Source organism: Myotis yumanensis, unplaced genomic scaffold (genome assembly GCF_028538775.1).
Source record: "Myotis yumanensis isolate MYYU_CA2020_CCGP unplaced genomic scaffold, mMyoYum1.0.hap1 SCAF_5, whole genome shotgun sequence".
Taxonomy (NCBI): Eukaryota; Metazoa; Chordata; class Mammalia; order Chiroptera; family Vespertilionidae; genus Myotis; species Myotis yumanensis.
The window spans coordinates 23055761-23075362 of record NW_027223756.1 but is presented as its reverse complement, the minus strand read 5'-3'; the positions used below and the strand labels follow the sequence as shown (position 1 = coordinate 23075362).

The 19602-nt window shown below is 38.1% G+C and overlaps 1 protein-coding gene across 1 annotated transcript; it reads left to right on the top strand.

Moving 5' to 3' along the window:
- Positions 1-11487: 11487 nt before the first annotated feature.
- LOC139011624 (double-headed protease inhibitor, submandibular gland-like) lies at positions 11488-17407 on the top strand. Its single transcript, XM_070417124.1, has 6 exons — positions 11488-11637; positions 13156-13169; positions 13818-13939; positions 15206-15248; positions 16673-16779; positions 17238-17407. The coding sequence occupies exons 1-6, from the start codon at positions 11568-11570 to the stop codon at positions 17290-17292; spliced, it is 411 nt and encodes a 136-aa protein (XP_070273225.1). The 5' UTR covers positions 11488-11567; the 3' UTR covers positions 17293-17407.
- Positions 17408-19602: the final 2195 nt, after the last annotated feature.

The following is a 19602-nucleotide window of genomic DNA, read 5'->3' as shown; positions in this document are numbered from 1 at the left end:
GTTTTTGTGTATGGTGTAAGTTGGTGATCTAGTTTTAATTTTTTGCATGTATCTGACCAAATTTCCCAGCACCATTTATTAAAGAGACTGTGTTGACTATATTGTATGCTCTTGCCTCTTTGTCAAATATTAATTGAGCATAATGGCTTGGGTTGATTTCTGGGTTCTCTGTTCTGTTCCATTGGTCTATATGTCTGTTCTTGTGCCAGTACCAGGCAGTTTTGAGAACCGTGGCTTTGTAATATAGCTTGATATCTGGTATTGTGATCCTTCAACTTTGTTCTTCTTCCTCAGGCTTACTGTGGCCATTCAGGATCTTTTTTTATTCCAGATGAATTTTTGGAGAGTTTGTTCTAGATCTTTGAAATATGCTGTTGGTATTTTAATGGGGATTTCATTGAATCTGTAGATTGCTTCAGGTAGTATGAATATTTTAATGATGTTGAGTCTACTAATCCATGAACATTGTAGGTTCTTCCATTTGATTATATCCTCCTCTATCTCTTTTTTTTAATGTCCTGTAGTTTTCTGAGTACAGGTCTTTTACCTCCTTAGTTAAATTTGTTCCTCAGTATCTTACTTTTTTTGGTGTAATGGTAAATATGATTTCTTTTCTCTTCTTTTCTTTTTTTTCTTTCCTTTTCTTTTCTTTTTCTCTTTCTATGAGTTCATTATTGGTATTTAAAAAGGCCATAGATTTCTGGGTGTTAATTTTGTATCCTGCTACATTGCCAAATTCATTTATTAAGTCTAGTAGTTTTTTGATGGAGTCTTTGGGGTTTTCTGTATACTGTATCATGTCATCTGCGAATAAGGACAGTTTTACTTCTTTTCCAACTTGGATGCCTTTTATTTCTTCTTTTTGTCTGATCACTATGGCTAGCACTTCCAGTACTGTATTAAACAGGAGTGGTGAAAGTGGGCATCCCTGTCTTATTACTGTTCTTAGGGGAAATGGATTTAGTTTTTGCCCATTGACTATGATGTTGGTTGTAGGTTTGTCATACAAGGCTTTTATTATGTTGAGGTATGATCCCTCTATTCCCACTTTGCTGAGAGTTTTTATCAAGAAAGGGTGTTGGATTTTGTCAAATGCTTTTTCTGCATTGATTGATAATATTATGTGATTTTTGTCTCTCAGTCTGTTTACGTGATGTATCACATTTATTGATTTGCAGATATTGTACCATCCTTGCATCCCCGGAATAAATCCCACTTGGTCATGGTGTCTGAATTTTCTAATGTAATGCTGGATCTGATTTGCAAGAATTTTGTTGAGGATTTTAGCGTCTATGTTCATCAAGGATATTGGCCTTTAATTCTCTTTTTTTGTGGTGTCTTTATCTGGTTTTAGAATTAGGGTAATACTGGCTTCATAGAAAGAGCTTGGAAGTGTGCCTTCCTCTTGAATTTTTTTAAATAGTCTGAGGAGTATAGATTTTATACTCCTATACTTGAATACTTGGTAGAACTCCCCTGTAAAGCCGTCTGTACCAGGGATTTTGTTTGCTGGAAGATTTTTGATTGCTACTTCAATTTCTTCAGTAGTTATTGCCCTATTCAGGTTTTTGTATTCTTTCTGATTGAGTTTTAGGAGCTTGTATTTTTCTAAGAATATGTCCATTTCATCTAGGTTGTCCAGTTTGTTGGAATAGAGTTGCTCAAAGTATTTTTTCATAATCCTTTGTGTTTCTGTGGGATCAGTTGTTACTTCACCTCTTTCATTTCTGATTTTGTTTATTTGGGTCCTCTCTCTTTGCTTCTTAGTGAGCCTGGCTAGAGGTTCATCAATCTTGTTTATCATTTCAAAGAGCCAGCTCTTGGTTTGTTGACCTTTTGTATTGTTTTGTTTTTGTTTTTTGGTCTCTATGTAGTTTATTTCTACTCTGATTTTTATTATTTCCTTTCTTCTGGTTACTCTGGGCTTTTCTTGTTGCTGTCTTTCTAATTCTTTGAGTTATTAGGTTACATAATTTATTACCACTTTTTTTTGCTTTTTTTGAGGTGGGCCTGTAGAGCTATGAACTTCCCTCACCAGGCTGCTTTCACTGTGTCCCATAGGTTTTGGATTGTTATGTTTTCATTTTTGTTTGTTACCAGAATGCTTTTTATTTCTTCCTTGATTTCTTTGGTAGCCCAAACATTGTTTAATAGTCATGTTTTCTCTTCCATTCAGCTACCCTATGTCTTTTGATTGGGGAATTTAATCCATTTACATTTAAAGTTATTATTGATAGTTACTTGTTTGTCACCATTTTTATTCTTTATGCCTGTGTTCCTTCTTCCCTTTCTATTACTTCTTTTTACAGAAGTCCCTTTAGCATTTCTTATATTGCTGGTTTGGTGGTAATAAACTCCTTTAGATTTTTTTTTTGTCTGTGAAGCTCCTGATTTCACCTTCAATTTTGAATGATAGCTTTGCTGGGTATAGTATTCTTGGATTCAGACCCTTGCTTTGCATGACTTTGTATATTTCATTCCATTCCCGTCTGGCCTGATATGTTTCTATTGAGAAATCAGTTGATAGTCCCTTATAGTTAACTTTCTGTCTCTCTCTGTCATCCTTTAAGATTCTTACTTTGTCGTTGGTGTTTGCCAATTTAATTATAGTGTGTCTTGGTATTGGTCTTTTTGGGTTAATCTTGTTTGGGCCTCTGTGAGTTTCTTGGACTTGTGGGTTTTTTCTTCCTAATATCAGGGAAGTTTTCTGTCATTATTTCTTCAAACAGGTTTTCTATTCCTTGCTCAGTTTTCTCTCCTTCTGGCACCCCTATTATGTGGATGTTGTTTCATTTTGTGTTGTTCCAAAGCTCCTTTAGGCTCTCCTCCTGATTTTTTAAGTTTTTTTTTTTTTTTTTCAGTTGTTGCTCTGTTTGGGTATTTTTTCCTACCTTGTCTTCTAGCTCACTGATGTGTTCCTCAACTTCTTCTAGTCTACTGTTGATGCTTTCTATTGTGTTCCTATTGCAGCTATTTCATTCTTCATTTCTTTTTGGTTCTTCTTCATTTCCTCTTGGTTCTTACACATGTAGTTGAATTTGTCTTCCATCCTTTTCAGCATCCTTATTACCATTGCTCTGAATTCTTTCTGACAACTTGCTTGCCTCCATTTCATTTACTTCCTTTCCCAGTGCTTCCTCCTTTTCTTTAATATGGGGGCTGTTTCTTTCTCTCCCCATTTTCACTCTTCTCAGGATGTCTGGTTATGTGGCTCACTCTCTACCACGTTGACTTAAAGATACAAAAATACAACTCGACAAGACACAGCACAGGGCACAAAATGCAAATGTATTCACGAATACCCCAAATAAAGGTGACCACCATAGCAAAGAGAATTAGGGGTGAGAAAAGAGTGCAAAAGTGATATTGAGAAAAGGAAAAAAGTTAATAGAGAAAAGAAAAAGAAGAATAAAGAAGGGGGGAAATATATGTATATGGGGAGAAAACTCCAAAAAACCAACAACTAATCCAAAAAATATAAACAACCACCCAGAAAAGAAGGAGAGAAGCTGAATCTAAAAAGGCAAAGCTTATATCCAGAAGGTAAGGTCAAGGAATTTAATGAATGAGGAAATGGCCACAATTCAGCTTAGAGGGGATAGAAAGAGAATGAGTGTATAAGAAGAAAAGTAAAAAAACAAAATACAAAAAAATAGAAGAAAATAATAATTGAAAAAATAATCATTGAAAAATATATATGTTAAAACTACCTTGGTGGAGGCAGCTGATCGATGTTTCTCTCTCATTGATGTTTCTAACTCTCTCTCCCTCTCCCTTCTTCCTTGTAAAAAATCAAAAAAATATATTTTTTAAAAAATAAATGAAGCCCTAGCAAGTTTGACTCAGTGGATAATGGGCGTGTACCTCGGTTGCAGGCTCCTCCCTGGCCCTGCTTGCAGAAGGCAACCAATCAATGTGTTTGGATATTTCTGTCTCTTTCTCTCTCTAAAAATCAATGGAAAAATATCCTCAATGAGGATTTTTTAAAAAAGGAAATGAATTTACATTATGTAAATAAATATGCATGGTGTATTCCAATAAAACTGTATTTACAAAATTGGTGGTGGGCCCAGTTTGACCTGTGGGCTGTAAACCAGTAAGCAGTAGGAATCTCACTCTCTCTCTTTCCTTCTTTTTTGTATCTTAATTGTCATCTTTTGCTCCTTTCTATACTATTAAATACCAGCCACACTTCTCATTCCATGATAATGATAATAGGAGCTAATAAATGTTGACATTTCTAAATACTTAATTTGAGCTTGAAACTGAGAAAAACAATTGGCAAGATTCACATTTGTACCCCAATTCAATACTCTTTCTGACCTTCTTGGGTGACTTTGACCAAGGCCAGTCTCCTATACACACATAGCTCATAGTAAATGAAGTGAATGTGTCCTCAAATAACTCTTCCTGTGGCCTTTACTAATGACAGGTGATATCTGTTTTCCAAATAGAAAAAATTATAATAAGACATCTGTTTTTTTTCCTAATACCATCTTGGCACACAGGTAGATCCCTTTTCTTTTCCGGTATTGAAATTAAAGTTCTATCTCAATAATATGTGACTGTAAATCATTCTTCAAGCATGAAGAGAGAACAGAGAAAAAGCTTTGTCCATTGAAGATCAGTTTCAGGTAAATAAATCAAACTATTTGTCATCCTCATTGGAATTTCTTTGACCAAAGAGGTCCTTCTGCGTTATTCTGATAATCTGCCTTCCATCAAGCCACGCTGTTACAGTGCTTGTAAATATGTTCCAAGCCTGTAGATTCCTTGCATTTTAGCTGGTTTTTCTTCTTTTAGAATTTTAGACCTTTTTTCTCTTCAGTGGCCAAACAGATTTGAATGTCTCCATCTTTTACAACTCTTTTTGTTTGTTTCATCTCCAAATGACCACTTCAAAACACAGATCCTTTCATTCCCCAATTTAGACTCTTGGAAAATTCCTACAAGGCAGCTGCACTGCAGTAGAGCAAAGCAAAATGAGACTAACCTGAAATCTAGTCATTGTCTTCCCACTTCTCTTTTATCTTCCATAGAGTTCATCACCAAATCTGGTAAACTTGCTCCAAGTCAACATCACCCTTTCATGATTGACCACAACAGCTTTAAAAATGATCTTCCTGCTTCAGTCTTGGCCCTTCCATTGCATTCTCCTCTCTAGGCAGAATAATGACCTGAAATCCAAATTTGATGATATTATACTTAAAACCCTTAAGTGGCTTCTCTAGCTCCCAAGATGAACTCCAAACTCTTGACACACAAGGCTTCTGTTCACCTCTTTAGCTTTAACTCTTGCATTGCTTTCTATCTCTTATACCTTGAGTAATTATCTTGAACTTGTTCTTACATGTTTCCTCTTCCTAACATATCCTCTTTATCCATCACTGATCCTTCTCCCATTTTTTCTTCTATTTCACAAGGTCCATTTCTCCAAACTCTAGACTAGTTTGTTCTCACCTCAGGCGAGGTGCAGGTGGTCTTTGGAAACTTTCTATAACCTTTTTTTTCTCAGAATGTGAATTAGTTATTCCTTTGATATGGTCCTATAACATGCTGTCCTTACACCTATATTACCAGGTGTCACTGTTTTTTAATTGCTTATTTACAAGTCGATCCTTTCACTGACCTATGACTCCTTTATGCAAAGAGACAGTTTGATATTCTTGTTTATATCCCTGGTGCATAGTACAATACCTGGCATGGAGCAACATGGTATTAAAAGTTTTTCAGTGAACCTAAGATAATAATTGTAAAAGGAGGCTGGTCAGGGCATGGCTCAGTGGTTGACTGTCAACCTATGAACCAGGAGGTCACAGTTCGATTCCCCATCGAGGCATATGCCTTGGGTCGCAGGCTCGATCCCCAGGGTGGGGCATGCAGGAGGCAGTTGATCAGTGATTCTCTCTTATTATTGATGTTGCTATCTCTCCCTTTCCCTTCCTCTCTAAAATCAATAAAAAATATATATATTTTTTTAATTTTAAAAGGAAATTTAGGACAGATATTCCCAGTTCTGGCCTATTGACATAAAACCTACAAGAATAGGGGAGAACCATTATTTCTCTAAGAATTTAGAGAATTTTTGCCTTCCCTCCCTGGTACAAATTAAAAATTGCTGGTGCCCTGGCCTGTGTGGCTCATATAGTTGAGTATTGTCCCTTGCACCAAAAAGTTGCTGGGTCGATTCCCAGTCAGGCCACATGTCCAGGTTGCAGCTCAATCACAAGTAGAGGGTGTATAGGAGGCAGCTGATTGATGTTTGGCTCTTGCATATCTCTCTCTCTCTCTCTCTCTTTCTCTTTCCTCTCTCTAAAAAATCAATAAAAATTGCTGACACCAATAGTTGGAAACAAGCTAGATACATGAACATAGAACTTATAAAATGTACCCTCCCACCCCCAGGAAGGCTAGGCTCATGAGGTATTTTTCAGAAATATGAACAAATGCTAAAGCTAAAAAGGAATGCAAATGCAGCATGAGACCATAAAAATATACTGTGAAATATATTGTTGTAATTAGCATTGTGCTTTCTACTAATTAATTTCTTTTTTATCAGCTAAAATATGGTATGTAGTGATAAAGACAATCTCAATCAGGAAAAGTTTGATAAAACCTTTTAGGATGATAAAATCCTAGACTGACAGAGCTAGAAGAAAATTAGAGATGATTTATACGCATATTTAATATGGGGGAATACTGAAGCCAGGAGAGGAAAAGTAATTTTCTGAGCTTACCTAAAGTGGGTATAAATCAGAAATACAAATTCAAGTATATGTTTTTTTAAGCTCATGTTCCTTACATCAGTCCCTCTGGCCTTATGGGCCCCAGTTCTATGCTCTTCATGCAAATAATATTATCTAACTGATTATGGTTTGGGACAAAAGAAATGGATTTTTTAGTCAATGATCCTAGAAAATTGTTCATTATCTACAGAAATGGTCACTTCTGTTTGTGGGATATTTCAATTCCAAATCTATGGAACATGTGGCAGGATAATAGTTTAACTGCTGAGATTTTAGCATATAGTAGTGAGATTAACAGTGAAAAGTGACTTCCAATGCCTTGACTTATATGAAAGGAGTCCTGGGAGCAGTGCTGAAATGAACAGTCAACAGTTTATTATGTTCTTATCTCTGGATCTACTTTGCTCTTCAAATGTTAAGTGAGAAAGTTGCCAGAACTATTGCCAAGGTCTCTAAAAATGAATGATTGACAAGTTGTGTCCACAAAGGATATTTGCTTAAATCCAGGTCTTGGGTCACAGGACAGACATTGATGAATCAAGCAGGAAATACCCACCCTTCCCCATCCAGAGGCTGTTCCTATGCACTCAGAAGAGCTGTAGGCCGTTGGATGAGTCCAGTTTTTTTTTAATATATTTTATTGATTTTTTTTTTTTTTTTACAGAGAGGAAGGGAGAGGGATAGAGAGTTAGAAACATGGATGAGAGAGAAACATCAACCAGCTGCCTCCTGCACACCACCTACTGGGGATGTGCATGCAACCTAGGTACATGCCCTTGACCGGAATCGAACCTGAGACCTTTCAGTCCACAGGCCGACGCTCTATCCACTGAGCCAAACCGGTTAGGGCGATGAGTCCAGTTTTAAGTGCCCACTAAAGGATTTCTGGTGGAGCTGCTTAACCCCAGATCAGCACTGACCTAAAAGCACAAAATAAGATTCTAAGGAAGAATGAAACTGTGATAGTAATTTTAATGTCAATATTTCAAACAAGAAGTAATAACATCAACAATGCAAGCAGTATTTAAAAGCTATTAATTAGTCTTTCTTGTATCTCTCCTCTGCATTGCAAAACTAGCAGAAAAAAGTATGTAATTGACTTAAAGGATATTTGAGTTAAACTGAACAAAAGCATAAATTATAGGAAAGAATTACACTTTGTAACTTGACTACTTTCAAAAGTAAACAAAACAGAAGGTATAAAATTTTCAAGAAAAATGAAAGGGGCTGAGTTCTAATACTGACCAAGACTGTTGCTTGATCACATCCTGAAAAGGCAAAAGACTACTGAGTGTGTGACTAAAAACATGTTTCACAAACCCTAGATTCAGGAGTTCTCAATCTCAAAAGTCACCCTGCCCCATGTGTGACACAGAATCAAGGAGCAACCTCAGAGAAGGGAACCATTTATGGCTGGTTTAGACCACCAGAATGCAGGATACAACTAGGACTGTCCAGATCAGAGGGCCTGCTCTCATTTTTTGATCACTTATTTACCATGTTAAATCCTCATAAACTCTAATAGTGAATGGGACCAAACCTCCTCATATCCAGGCAGAGTGGAGGGCTCAGAATTGAATGTAATTTTATATAGAGGCAGAGAAGGACTAGATAATTTTGTACAACTATATTTATTGATGGAAATTCACACCTACTGTGTGGGGGACCACAGTGGGGACTGCTAGGGAGTCATGGCAGTACAGACCCACATTTAGGGCTGGCTGCCCTAGTATCCCAGCCAATCAATTTGTTTTGAAACAAAAACCTTGAGCCTGCTAAGCAACAGGCTTAATAGAAATGGGTGTGGATCCTTTGAAGTGACTTTTAATTTGGGCAATGTATTGTGTTGATGCTGACTTCAGCATAATTCTATATACTGTTTTCAAATCTTTAGTTATTGAGTAGGTGACAAAAGGAAAAAAGAAAAATGAAGTCATGTTAGAATTTATTGATGGTTAATTTCTTTGTCATGCCTATGAGAGTTTCCAAAAAGGGAAGAACATGGGAGGTAGATTTCTAGACAATTATTCTTGAACTGTGCATTAAAAATAAGGAAATAATATTTTAAAACTTATAATTTTCCTGGAGAGGAAGGTACACACAAAATAAAACTTAGTTGGTGGAAGATTAGATATGAATGTTAAAATTAGAGAGGAATAAAAACTCCTACATTTTTCTGTATTGGTTACCACTGACAAAGCTTACCAGAGTGAAACTGGAGAGGAGCCATTAAAAATGGGAATTGGCATGAAGATTTCTGGGGGAAATGTTGACCTTGAAGCTGCTATGGATATCCAGAAGGTGATGTCCAATAAGTAGTGGAGAACTGAGTCTAGGATCAGGTGGCAGATCCTCGCTCATCTTCTTTGGGAAAGTAAGTAGAGGCAGAAATCTCATATTGACACAAGGGTGGGTGGTGATGTGAGAAAGTATGGCAAACCAGAAAGAATCTTGTACCAGTTTCAGGGGATCTGATTCACTGAGTGGTCTCACTTCCTCTTTTTATTTTATTTTACTTTTTATTTTATTTTATTTGGAATCTAGTTTAGAAGTTCTCAAATGAACTTACATGCAACCTTGAGGTCTGTGCAGAAAATGTAGGTATTCATGAGTCCTAGCTTGCTTCTATTTAAGTTACTTCCTTTAAAAATATCTGTTAAGTTTATTACTGGCCTCATAAAATTACCTTTGGGAGGAAAAACGCTCCATTTCTTAAGTAAACAACAGCAATGAAAAGTTTGGAAACCACAGATCCTGATGCTTGTTCAGGGCCCCACCAGCTCTAATATCCTGTGAACCATTGTTCTTATTTCTATCTACTTAGAACATGGTCAGTCTAGTGAAATGCTTCACTCTAACTTGAGAGGAAGATCACTTATCCCATTCAGAGAAGCTTCTAGAGAGCATTTCATTGCATTATGCATATTTCAAACATTGATGAAGCATTGAAATATGGGTGAGGTAATAAGTATTCAAATTTCACAATGGTATTACTGAGATTATACGACTCTACCTGAGGGAAAGAGGTGGCATTGGAAAAAATAAATAATATGAGTGAGAGAGACACTCCTTAAAAAATTAGAAACAAATGCAGTGAGTGCTGTGAGATCATAAGATCTGAAATTAGAAGATCCAGTTTGGGTCAAGATCCTATCACTCAGTAGCTGTGTGCTTTGGGAATTTGCTTAACTCCTCTAATCTTTGAGTTTGTCCTTTGGGAATTTACTCTATTTTAATTCTATCTTCTGGAACGCTAATGTGAGGACCACATGAGATAATAGGGATGAATTTCTAAGTAATTGGAAATTATTGGATGGCCATCAGGTGATCATAGGCTGCCAGCTGGGGAAAGGGACCAAGAGATGGTCAGTATGCCTCATAGTGACTGGTCCAGTGGTCGTTCTGCTATTAGGGTGAATTTATATAGTACCCTCTTATTATATAGGATAGAGGCCTGGTGCACGGGTGGGGGCCACCTGAAGGGGGCCCCAGATTGTGGTGGGGGGTTCCCATTGGGGGTGGGGCCAGCCTGGGTGAGGGGCCGCAGGCAGTTTCCAGGCTGGCCACACTCCGGCTTTGTCAGAACGGATGTCAGAAGACATCCAGTCTAATTAGCATATTACTCTTTTATTAGTTTGTGTTAAACAAAATATCATGCTTATAATCTTAAGAGGCATGAGAAAGAATGCTAAAATCAGATTATTCAATACCCATTTTAGTTATTGAAGTAACATATCCTAATAAAGGGAAAATGTATTTCAGGAGAGAAGTTAAGGCCTAGGATTTTGTAGAACTAGCTCTCCTGACCATGAACTATGTGACTAAGTAGAATACATTAAAAAAAAATTTTTTTTTATTGATTTCAGAAAGGAAGGAAGAGGAAGAGAGAGATAGAAACATCAATGATGAGAGAGAATAATTGATTGGCTGCCTCCTGCATGCCCCCTACTGAGGGTTGAGCCTGCATGTGCCCTTGACCGGAATTGAACCCAGTACCTTTTATTTCGTAGGCCAATGCTCTATCCACTGAGCCAAGCCAGCTAGGGCTAAATAGAATACATTTAATCTTTCTGAGTTTGTTGTCCCATCTGCCAAGTAGCAACAATACTGGTCTATAAAATTCACCAGTTTATTTTAATCATTTAACAAACCTTCATAGAGCATTGTATAGTTCTTCATACTCTGAAAAATCAAGGTGTTACAACGCTATCTATTCCTGTTGCCTACTATTGTACATTTTAAAGAAATGTTGCTTTTACTTTCTATTTCAACTTTCCTGTATTTAATCTAACCTTTTAAATGTTTTATTTAAGTATAATTGGTATATTAGTTTAAATATATTACTTATATTAGTTTCAGGTGTACAACATAGTGATTTGACATTTTTATGTCAATGAGATCTAGTGGTTATTCATCACCTTGCAAACTTATACCCTTTACACATGTCATTTTAATTTTTATTTCTTCTTACTACACCTATGATATTTGTTCTCAAATATAGTCATGCCATTGTATTTGCTGATAAATCAAAAGATTATTACGTAAAACACCTTTGGTAGATGAGTTTCAGGGTGTAACTGTACCAACTGTCTATAAATCAAGATAATAAGGAAGATTTCCTTGACCAATGAAAAAATACCCTAGCTTGGGTAAACAGCCAATCATCATTGTAAAGGTCAATTTTTAATGAGGGTGGGACCCTGCATTGCATATGTGCACTATATATACACACGAGTGTATTAGGCAGATTACCTTTTCTCTGTCTCTCTCTCTGGACTTGTTGCCTCAGAGCAGCAGAGCCCTAGACCCTCATTCATCCCCATGATGAAGACCATCACTGCTCTTGCCGTTCTTGCTCTAGTAGCTACTACATGGGCTGTCTCTCCACCTGGTGAGTTAAGAATCCTTTTAAATACTCGTGCCTTTATGCTAACTGCAATATATTCAGCCCTTAGTAAGAGTAGAATGCTGAAGTTAGAAGAAAATTTAGGAAGTATCTATTTGGATTGGTCTGATTGACAAAGTGGGAGAAGGGTCAGATCTTCAGGAAAAGGAAGAGAGATGGAGAAGATTAAAAGGATTGTGGGCCCTTCACCCAGTTCCAGATCAGGATCCCTCAAGATTCTGACTTGCCCTTTCAGAAACCACTCATGAAATGTTGAGACCATAACCCAACCTTGCCCTGGGCATGCCCACAAGAACTCTTGAAGTCCTGTGACAGCCCTTCCTCCAAAGACCAGAGATTTCCCCATGGTTCTTCCCCAGAGATCACATGCATCTCTGTCTCCACCCTGACTTTGGCCCTGAGTAAAGAAGTGACCTCTCTTAGGTCTGGCCTGGGCAAGGGATGTTGGGAAATGGTGTCCGAGAAAGAAAGGGGAGTTTATCCCTTAACCGTGCAGGTACTCGGACATTTAAAGCAGTTACAAGCAAAAAGACTGCTTTGGGCTGGTAGGACCGTGGCAGGCAATTTCATCTGACCTTATATTAGTATATTTATGACTGCCGGAGGAATTATGCCACACAAATAGTTACAGTTACAATCCACACAGCAATTTATTCTCCTTTTATCATTGCCGTGGGCACCAAGCTTATCAGCACATAGCACACTGTTACTCAAAACTTCCCTGGTGCCATGGGTACAGGCTTAAAGGGAGCTCCCAAAGCCTGGCTTCCTCTCCAGGCAGCAGCGGCACCTTCTCTGGCTGGATGGTCAGGTCAGGAACGAAGTTTCAGTTTCAGGGCAGCGCTGCCTTCAGAGATCCCTGTGGCATGGAGCGAAGCGGTGTGGGAAAGGGTCTGCGCCCAAACTGAAGGCAGCGAAGAAAAACTTCCCGCGATCAGAGCCACCAGTGCAGCGCAGGGATCAACGCAATCAGCGTTTACCAGGGCGATCTAGCGGGGATCAACTTGCATGGTGTTCGGGGACCCTTTAAATAGCCTGTAGTACCCACGGCAGTCCAGCTGGGGGAGTAAGGGGATTCTGGTAAACAAAATGCATAGCAAGATCTCAAGTTCAACATTAGTTCCAAAGGGCATATCAGAAAACAAACTTGTCAACACTTGGTTTCACTCTGGGGAGGGGGCGGCATATAAGTCATCAGACATATGGTTATCGTGGCAAGTCACTCTAAGTCAGTAATTGAAGTTCGAATCCTTCAGGGCAGTGGGGAACATGTCCTTAATATCACACTTTAAGTTTCAGGAAAGTTAACTCAAACATTTTAAAACCTTTTTAACATTTTTTGGCATTTTTAAACGTCTTTAAACATTTCTATATTTTACTACAACACATGGTTTTAGTTACTGTGAACAATGAATCCAGTTTTGCATTTCTAACCATGGAATTTGCTTTCTCCAATTCCTTCTCTCCAATTACATCTCCTTCCCCTCTCTTTTGGTGATCAAGCATTTGGGACAGCGGTGAGTACAGCCTTCTCTGTGTGGTCTTTGTACAAACAAAATCAGAGCTAATGTGTAAATGAGCTAGGGAGGTAGCTAAACTGGCTCACAGTAAACCAAAATGATTCCTCAGGGGGTGATACTGTTCCTACTCTTCTTTCCTGGTGGCTCTTTCTTAAAAGGTTACAAAAGGAGTCTCCTTGCAAACAGGGAGTAACAGATAAAGTAAATTTTACTTTTGGGCAGCATATTAAACTTTTCTGATTATTTTTCACATTAATTATTCCTTTGGACTTGCATTATAACCCTAAAAGGAGAGAATAATATTTTCTTCTTAAACAGCCAATTATTTGTGTGTGGGGGGGGGGGGGGGGCGGGGGGGAGGGGTATTCTTCTATGTTGCCCTGACTAGGGATTGAACCTGCAACCTTCTTATCAGAATGATGCTCTAATCAATTGAGCTATCTGGCCAGGGCTTAAACAGCCAATTCTTATTTTACTTAAGGAATGTCCTAGGTCTGATCAGTTTTTGTAGTGCAGCACCTGGTCCAATAGAATATCTTCTGGATACTCCTTCCACTCTCTTCTCTCTTTTTTCCATTTTGATATGAGAATAAGTACAGAATTGAAGAAAGAGAATGTAGGACATTATTTTTCTTCCAATTACAGGTGGATTGCTCCAAATACCAGGGTAAAGGCTCCAAGCCTGCATGCACAAGGGAGTTTAAACCAGTATGTGGCACAGATAATCAAGCTTACAGCAATGAATGCATGTATTGTTTGCTAAGACAGTAAGTATGGTATTCAATTTGGAGCCCAGCTCCAGCCCCTTTAAAGATCACAAAATCCACATTGGCCCAAATCTGCTTGGTTGTTAAACACGGGGTTTGACGAATCCTACCTTTTGACCATCCTCTTTGGGCATTGCTTTGTTAAAATTTAAAAAAATTAGCTATATCTCTAAGGAACTCAGAAGATAGTTATCTCTCTGTAGGCTGTTAGCCATGGACATGATTACAAGGCTTTGTTCTATCTTTCACACACCAGAGGAAATTCATGTTACTTCTCATGGTTGCCTGGAAAAGTCTGGCGAAGAGAGTGGGAGTACAAATGGTAGTTGGAACCAGTTGGAATCCCCACTGCCACAAGTTCAATATATACTCTTCACTGGAAACAACCTCTCAGCTTCTAGGAGAATGGTTATTACCAGCCATTCTAGCTATTTTAATTCACTATTTGATGATTAGTTGTTAAAATCATGGGCTTTGGAGTCAGACATATGGATTAGAATCCAAACTGCATTTAGTTAATCTGTAGCATGAGATAAACATCCAATCCACTAAACACTTCAGTATTCCCTTATAGAAGATATAAATTACAACAGTGTTTAGAATTTACTGTGATAAAAACATGTCAATCATTAGCTAAGCAGTAGATATGGAGTAAATACACATAGAAATGAGCTCTATTTTCTCCTCATGATTTTCTTCCTTATTTTCTCTCGTTTTCTAGCCCTTCTGAAATGGATAGCCAAGTGTAATAGCAATTGTTATTCAGGATATAGTCTTTAGGATATGCAAACTCATACGCCACTAAAACAATAGGAGTTTAAAAACTGGGGAGATTTTATGGATTATATTATCTCATATCTCATATCCTCTTTAAAGAAGTCAGGAATCTAACTCAGAAAGGAGAAATAGCTGTAACAAAATTACCCACACTAATGTCAGAAATGGATTTGAGCATTTTTTCTTAATTGCAAAAATGTTCTCACACTATACTATTCCTTTGATTTTTATCTGAATATTCATGGACTATTTTTTAATAGTCCTTTTAGTGTTGATCTTATTTTCTTATGTTTTTATTTGATGGATGTTTTATTACCCACCAAAGATATTAATGGTCAATATTAGTCAACTGGAGTAGACTATTAACCAGAACACCTCATTCTCAGTCCCAGTCAGACAACACCGAATGACATATGACTGTATTTTATTCTGTAGGTTATGAAATATCAAGTAACTGCTTTACCCATTAGATAAAATTTTCTCTTTCAGAGAACAAGGACGTATACTCAGAAAACTTCATGATGGGCGATGTGTAAGTATATTCAGAAATTTTATTTATTCTTAATATAAAATGTTACACTAATTCCTCATTTTCCTATGGGAAAAACTATTTTAAGATATGTCATTTAAAAATTATCTATACCATGTATGGTCATAGGTAAGACATTTGGCCAGCCTAAACAGATGACCTGAAGTACAGTTAATTTATTTACCCAGAGGAGGACTTCAGAAACTTTACTCATAGCCCTTAATTGGGGCAGGTTGGTATACATGTGCTTCTTTTCTTTTATTTTTTAAAAATATTTTTATTGATTTCAGAGAGGAAGAGAGAGGGAGAGAGAGATAAAAACATCCATGATGAGACTGAACCTGCAACCTGGGCATGTGTCCTGCCTGGAAATCGAACTGTGACCTCCAGGTTCATAGGTCAACACTCAAACACTGAGCCACACTGGCTGAACCACGTGCTTATTTTCTAACACTGCAACTAATTAGCAGGTTTCAAAAAGGAGTTCAAGGGAATTAGGGACTCACGGTTATTCTCATAACAATAAAGAAAGTTATTTTTTAAAAGCACAAAAAATTCAAAAGAAATATAGAGATAATTTAGGGGTAAAGAGCTATGTGAGTGGGATGTCAATAATTAGAATAAGAGAGGAGAACTGTTAACATGTAAAAGACAGTTTAATTTAAGGAGAGGTACCTAACCCAATTCCATGGGTGGGAGAGAGAAACTTATAAAAGTCCGTGACCTGACTTTAAAGGAGGAACAGGAGCTGGGTTGATGGATAAAGTGGGTAACGTCATGTAAGAGGAGAAACACCATAAGCAAAGTCACAGGGACTTTCAGGAGCAGGAAACTCTCAGGGAATTCAGTCCTTAAATGGCCTCGCGTAAGTGGCAGAGCAGATAAGAATGGAGAGATGAGCACAGGTCATGAGGGGACTTTCTGTTGATGGGGAAGTCCGTTAAGTTTTTGAAGAACAAGATCTAAGTTGATTTGTTAAAAAAAAATCACTCTGCATCAATGTGGAGGAGGACTGAAATCCCCAATAAAGCATGGAGGCTGGGCAGTACATTGGCAGATAACTGCAGATGTGTAGGCAGGACCTGTTGAGGGCTGGATTAAAGGGAACGACAGTCTGGTAAGGAGAGGACTAATTTGGAAATTAAGTACAAGATAGAATCCATAGGATGTATCTGTCACTCTAATGTAGAGGAGTGAGAGGGAAGCCTTATACCTGAACTGAGCTCTCCCTTGCTGTGATGATCATCCCACCATTGTTAGGTCAGATTATATAAACTTTGGAGAATGTTCTTTTGCATATGGAATTCTGAACTAAATAATCCTTGAAGGTCTTTCAAAAGTTTATTTTCTATGGTTTAATGATCTGAAATTGTTCTTTCTTTTCTTTTTCTTTTCTTTTTTCTTTTTTTTGGGGGGGACATGGGCAGGTTGAATGCACCAAATTCTCTGAGGCATGCACCATGGAATATATGCCTCACTGTGGATCTGATGGAGTAGAGTATGCCAACAAATGTTTGTTTTGCAACGGTGTTGCGTAAGTGCTGAATTCAAAATATTATTTGCAGAAATAGCCTTTCTCAGAGAGCCAGAGACAATCTTGGCTTCCAAATAAGATGCTGCTATGAAACATAAGAGTGAGATGGTTCACTGATGATCATAATGTTTTATAAAAAGAAGAAGGAAAGAGAGAGGAAGAGAGAAAGTGGATAGTAGGAAGAAATGGAAGCTAGAAAATGAGAGACTTCTTACAGTATTTTTAAATGACAGACAAAAGAAAAATTCACAGAATTTTTGCGGGGAGGGGGCTCTTGACACTGGTTTTTACTAGCACATTGAAGTTTTTTTTTAATTAACCTTGCTTAAGCTTAGTGGCTAACTGTTCATCTTTCATGCTGTGTACTCATTTGACTGAACTGATCTAAAAATATGAAACTTTTAATTTAAGATTTCCAAAACCTTTACCTTTCTTTTAAAAAATGATTTCTTTTGTAGGAAGAGCCGTGGTGCCCTTTATTTGGCCAATTATGGACGATGCGAGTCTCGCTGATGCTCAAGCTCACCAAGTTTCCTTTAGCAGATTCCACATAGAGAACCTGTTTCCCGGGGATGCTGTGGGACAAATATATGGGTTTAATTCTTCAATAAAAGAATCTCAGCAGTAACTGTCTGGCTTGTCTCGTGTATGTGATTCTTGTCTTAAGGAGAGTATCTGTGGTCGATTTCCTGAACTATAAATCACACAAAAATATTTCTTCTAATCCTACTGAAATTGGGAATGAGAGAGGTTATAGACATACTCGTGAGTGAAGAATATGCTCATGGCATCCCATTTTAAAACAACTCAGAATTTTTAAGTTAATGTGTCAAAGGGTGGATCTGACCATAGTCTTATATTATCTTTTGCTACACCAATGAAAAGTGGAAAATTCAGGTTTGGAGAAGGATAGAGTGAGAACACACAATACTATAAACTAATCAGAACAGACTAGGAATAACATATATACTTTAGGCACCACCATTTAAAGGGAACTGAGTCACATATGGGCATCTGCAAAAGATCAAGAAAATGTCACAGTACATTTCTAAGTGGAAAAAAAGCAGAAAACAATATATACCACAAAAATGTGATTAAATATGACAATAGGGACATGTACATGTGCTCCTGAGTGTGGGATTGCCTTCCCTGTAGCAGCCTTTTCAACCCTAGAGAATTATGCATATAGGTTCCAGAGCTTGATCAAGGAACACATTGAACTGGAATGATATAATAATTCAATATATATTTAATAGTTATTTTGGGGTTTTAAGATTTCACATCTTCATTTTTTTTTTGGTTATTTTCCTATTTTCTAATGTTAACATTTACTCCTTGATATAAGAACAATTGTTCTTTACAAAAAGGAAGATAGAGGCAGAAAGTTCAGGTAACAGGAAGAAACTCAGGTATGATAACATCTCTTCCCTGTTGCACAACTGCAAAGACACTGGACTGCCAATGGCATCCATCACCTCATCTGTCGCTGCCACCTGCTCTGTTCTTCAGCTGCTTCCACATTTTGCATTCTGGCTGAAGGTGCTCATTAGCATTGTGGAACATGATATGCTCTTTCTACTGTGTTCGTTCCTACTGTTTCCTCATGCTGTTGCCTCTTCGGAATGCCTGCCAAAGGCTACTCTGCCCACCCGCCAAGTCTTCCAGACAGCTTCATGCTTTCTTCACCAAAGCCCCCTGCTGAGGTTTGATGTTGATGGATCTAAATGTTGGGCCTCCCAAGGTCTGCTCAGCCCAGCACACAATGCCTCAGTGCCTTCCTCCCACACAGCTACTCTATCCCCTCCTGAGGCCCTAACACATGCTCCTTAAATGAGTTACCAGTCACAAAAGCAGGTCACATCTCCCTTCCTTTTCTTTTTTTTCTAAGGTGGGTCAACTGGGCCATATGCTGTAGGACAAGTGAGCATCTGGCATTGTGCATCCATACAGTTGGATCTTCCACTGTTTCTGTTCCGTTCCTGCAGGAATCGAGGCAAGGGCCTCAGGGAGAAATGGGGGAGTACCTAAAAAGACATGGTGTTTCCGATTGTCTCAGGAGCAGGCAAAGGAGACAGCTCTGGACCTTGTGCCAGGGACCTCCAACTATCCTGGGCAGTGGAGTATTGAGGAGACCTTTCATGTCTCAGCACAGCAGAGCAGCAGAGAGTTTATGTGAATTTCCTATTGACATATACTACAGAGCAGAAAAACAAAGGCCCAAAGGACATAGGGAGGACCAGGGCACTTTTGCAGGATTAGAAAGATGGGGACAGTTCAATATGGTCCTTGATCAAGCTCTGGAACCTGTATGCATCGCTCTCTAGGGTTGGAAAAGCTGCTACAGGGAAGGCAATCCCACTGGAGGATTTGCTCACTGATGTATCCCTTTCTGTGTCTGGATAAAAAGAGCTTTGGGGCCCCCATGAAATGGCAGGTAATGGTTTTTATCCCTGTGGACTCTCCAAGAATGCTTTAAGATAGTCCAATATTCCCAGTCAGAAGATTTTTCAGCATAACCAAGGATGCCTGGAAGATTAGTAAACTTTATCTTAATCCAGGGATAGCCTCTGCTTCATGAACAATACAGACATGCTTCCTCTGTTGAGAAGATTTGTCTAGAAGCCTCTAGTGGCCTCATCATTTTCTCTGTAGCTTCTTAAAGAAAAAAACAATTGGATGAGTCTTGAGCTAAGAAGTTGACTTTTCAGGACACTTTAAAATGCCTCTATACTAAAATAATGCAATTATGTTCAAAGAGTTATCGCCGACTAACTTCTGTCTTCTGAGTAGTCACAGATCTGTCACTGAGGTCTATACTTTTAT

Excerpts from the sequence above, each read along its gene's own strand:
- LOC139011624 (XM_070417124.1), top strand. The coding sequence starts at position 11,568 with ATGATGAAGACCATCACTGCTCTTGCCGTTCTTGCTCTAGTAGCTACT. Across the intron at positions 13,940-15,205 it reads ATGTATTGTTTGCTAAGACA|AGAACAAGGACGTATACTCA; the intron begins GTAAGTATGGTA and ends TTTCTCTTTCAG. Across the intron at positions 15,249-16,672 it reads AACTTCATGATGGGCGATGT|GTTGAATGCACCAAATTCTC; the intron begins GTAAGTATATTC and ends GGACATGGGCAG.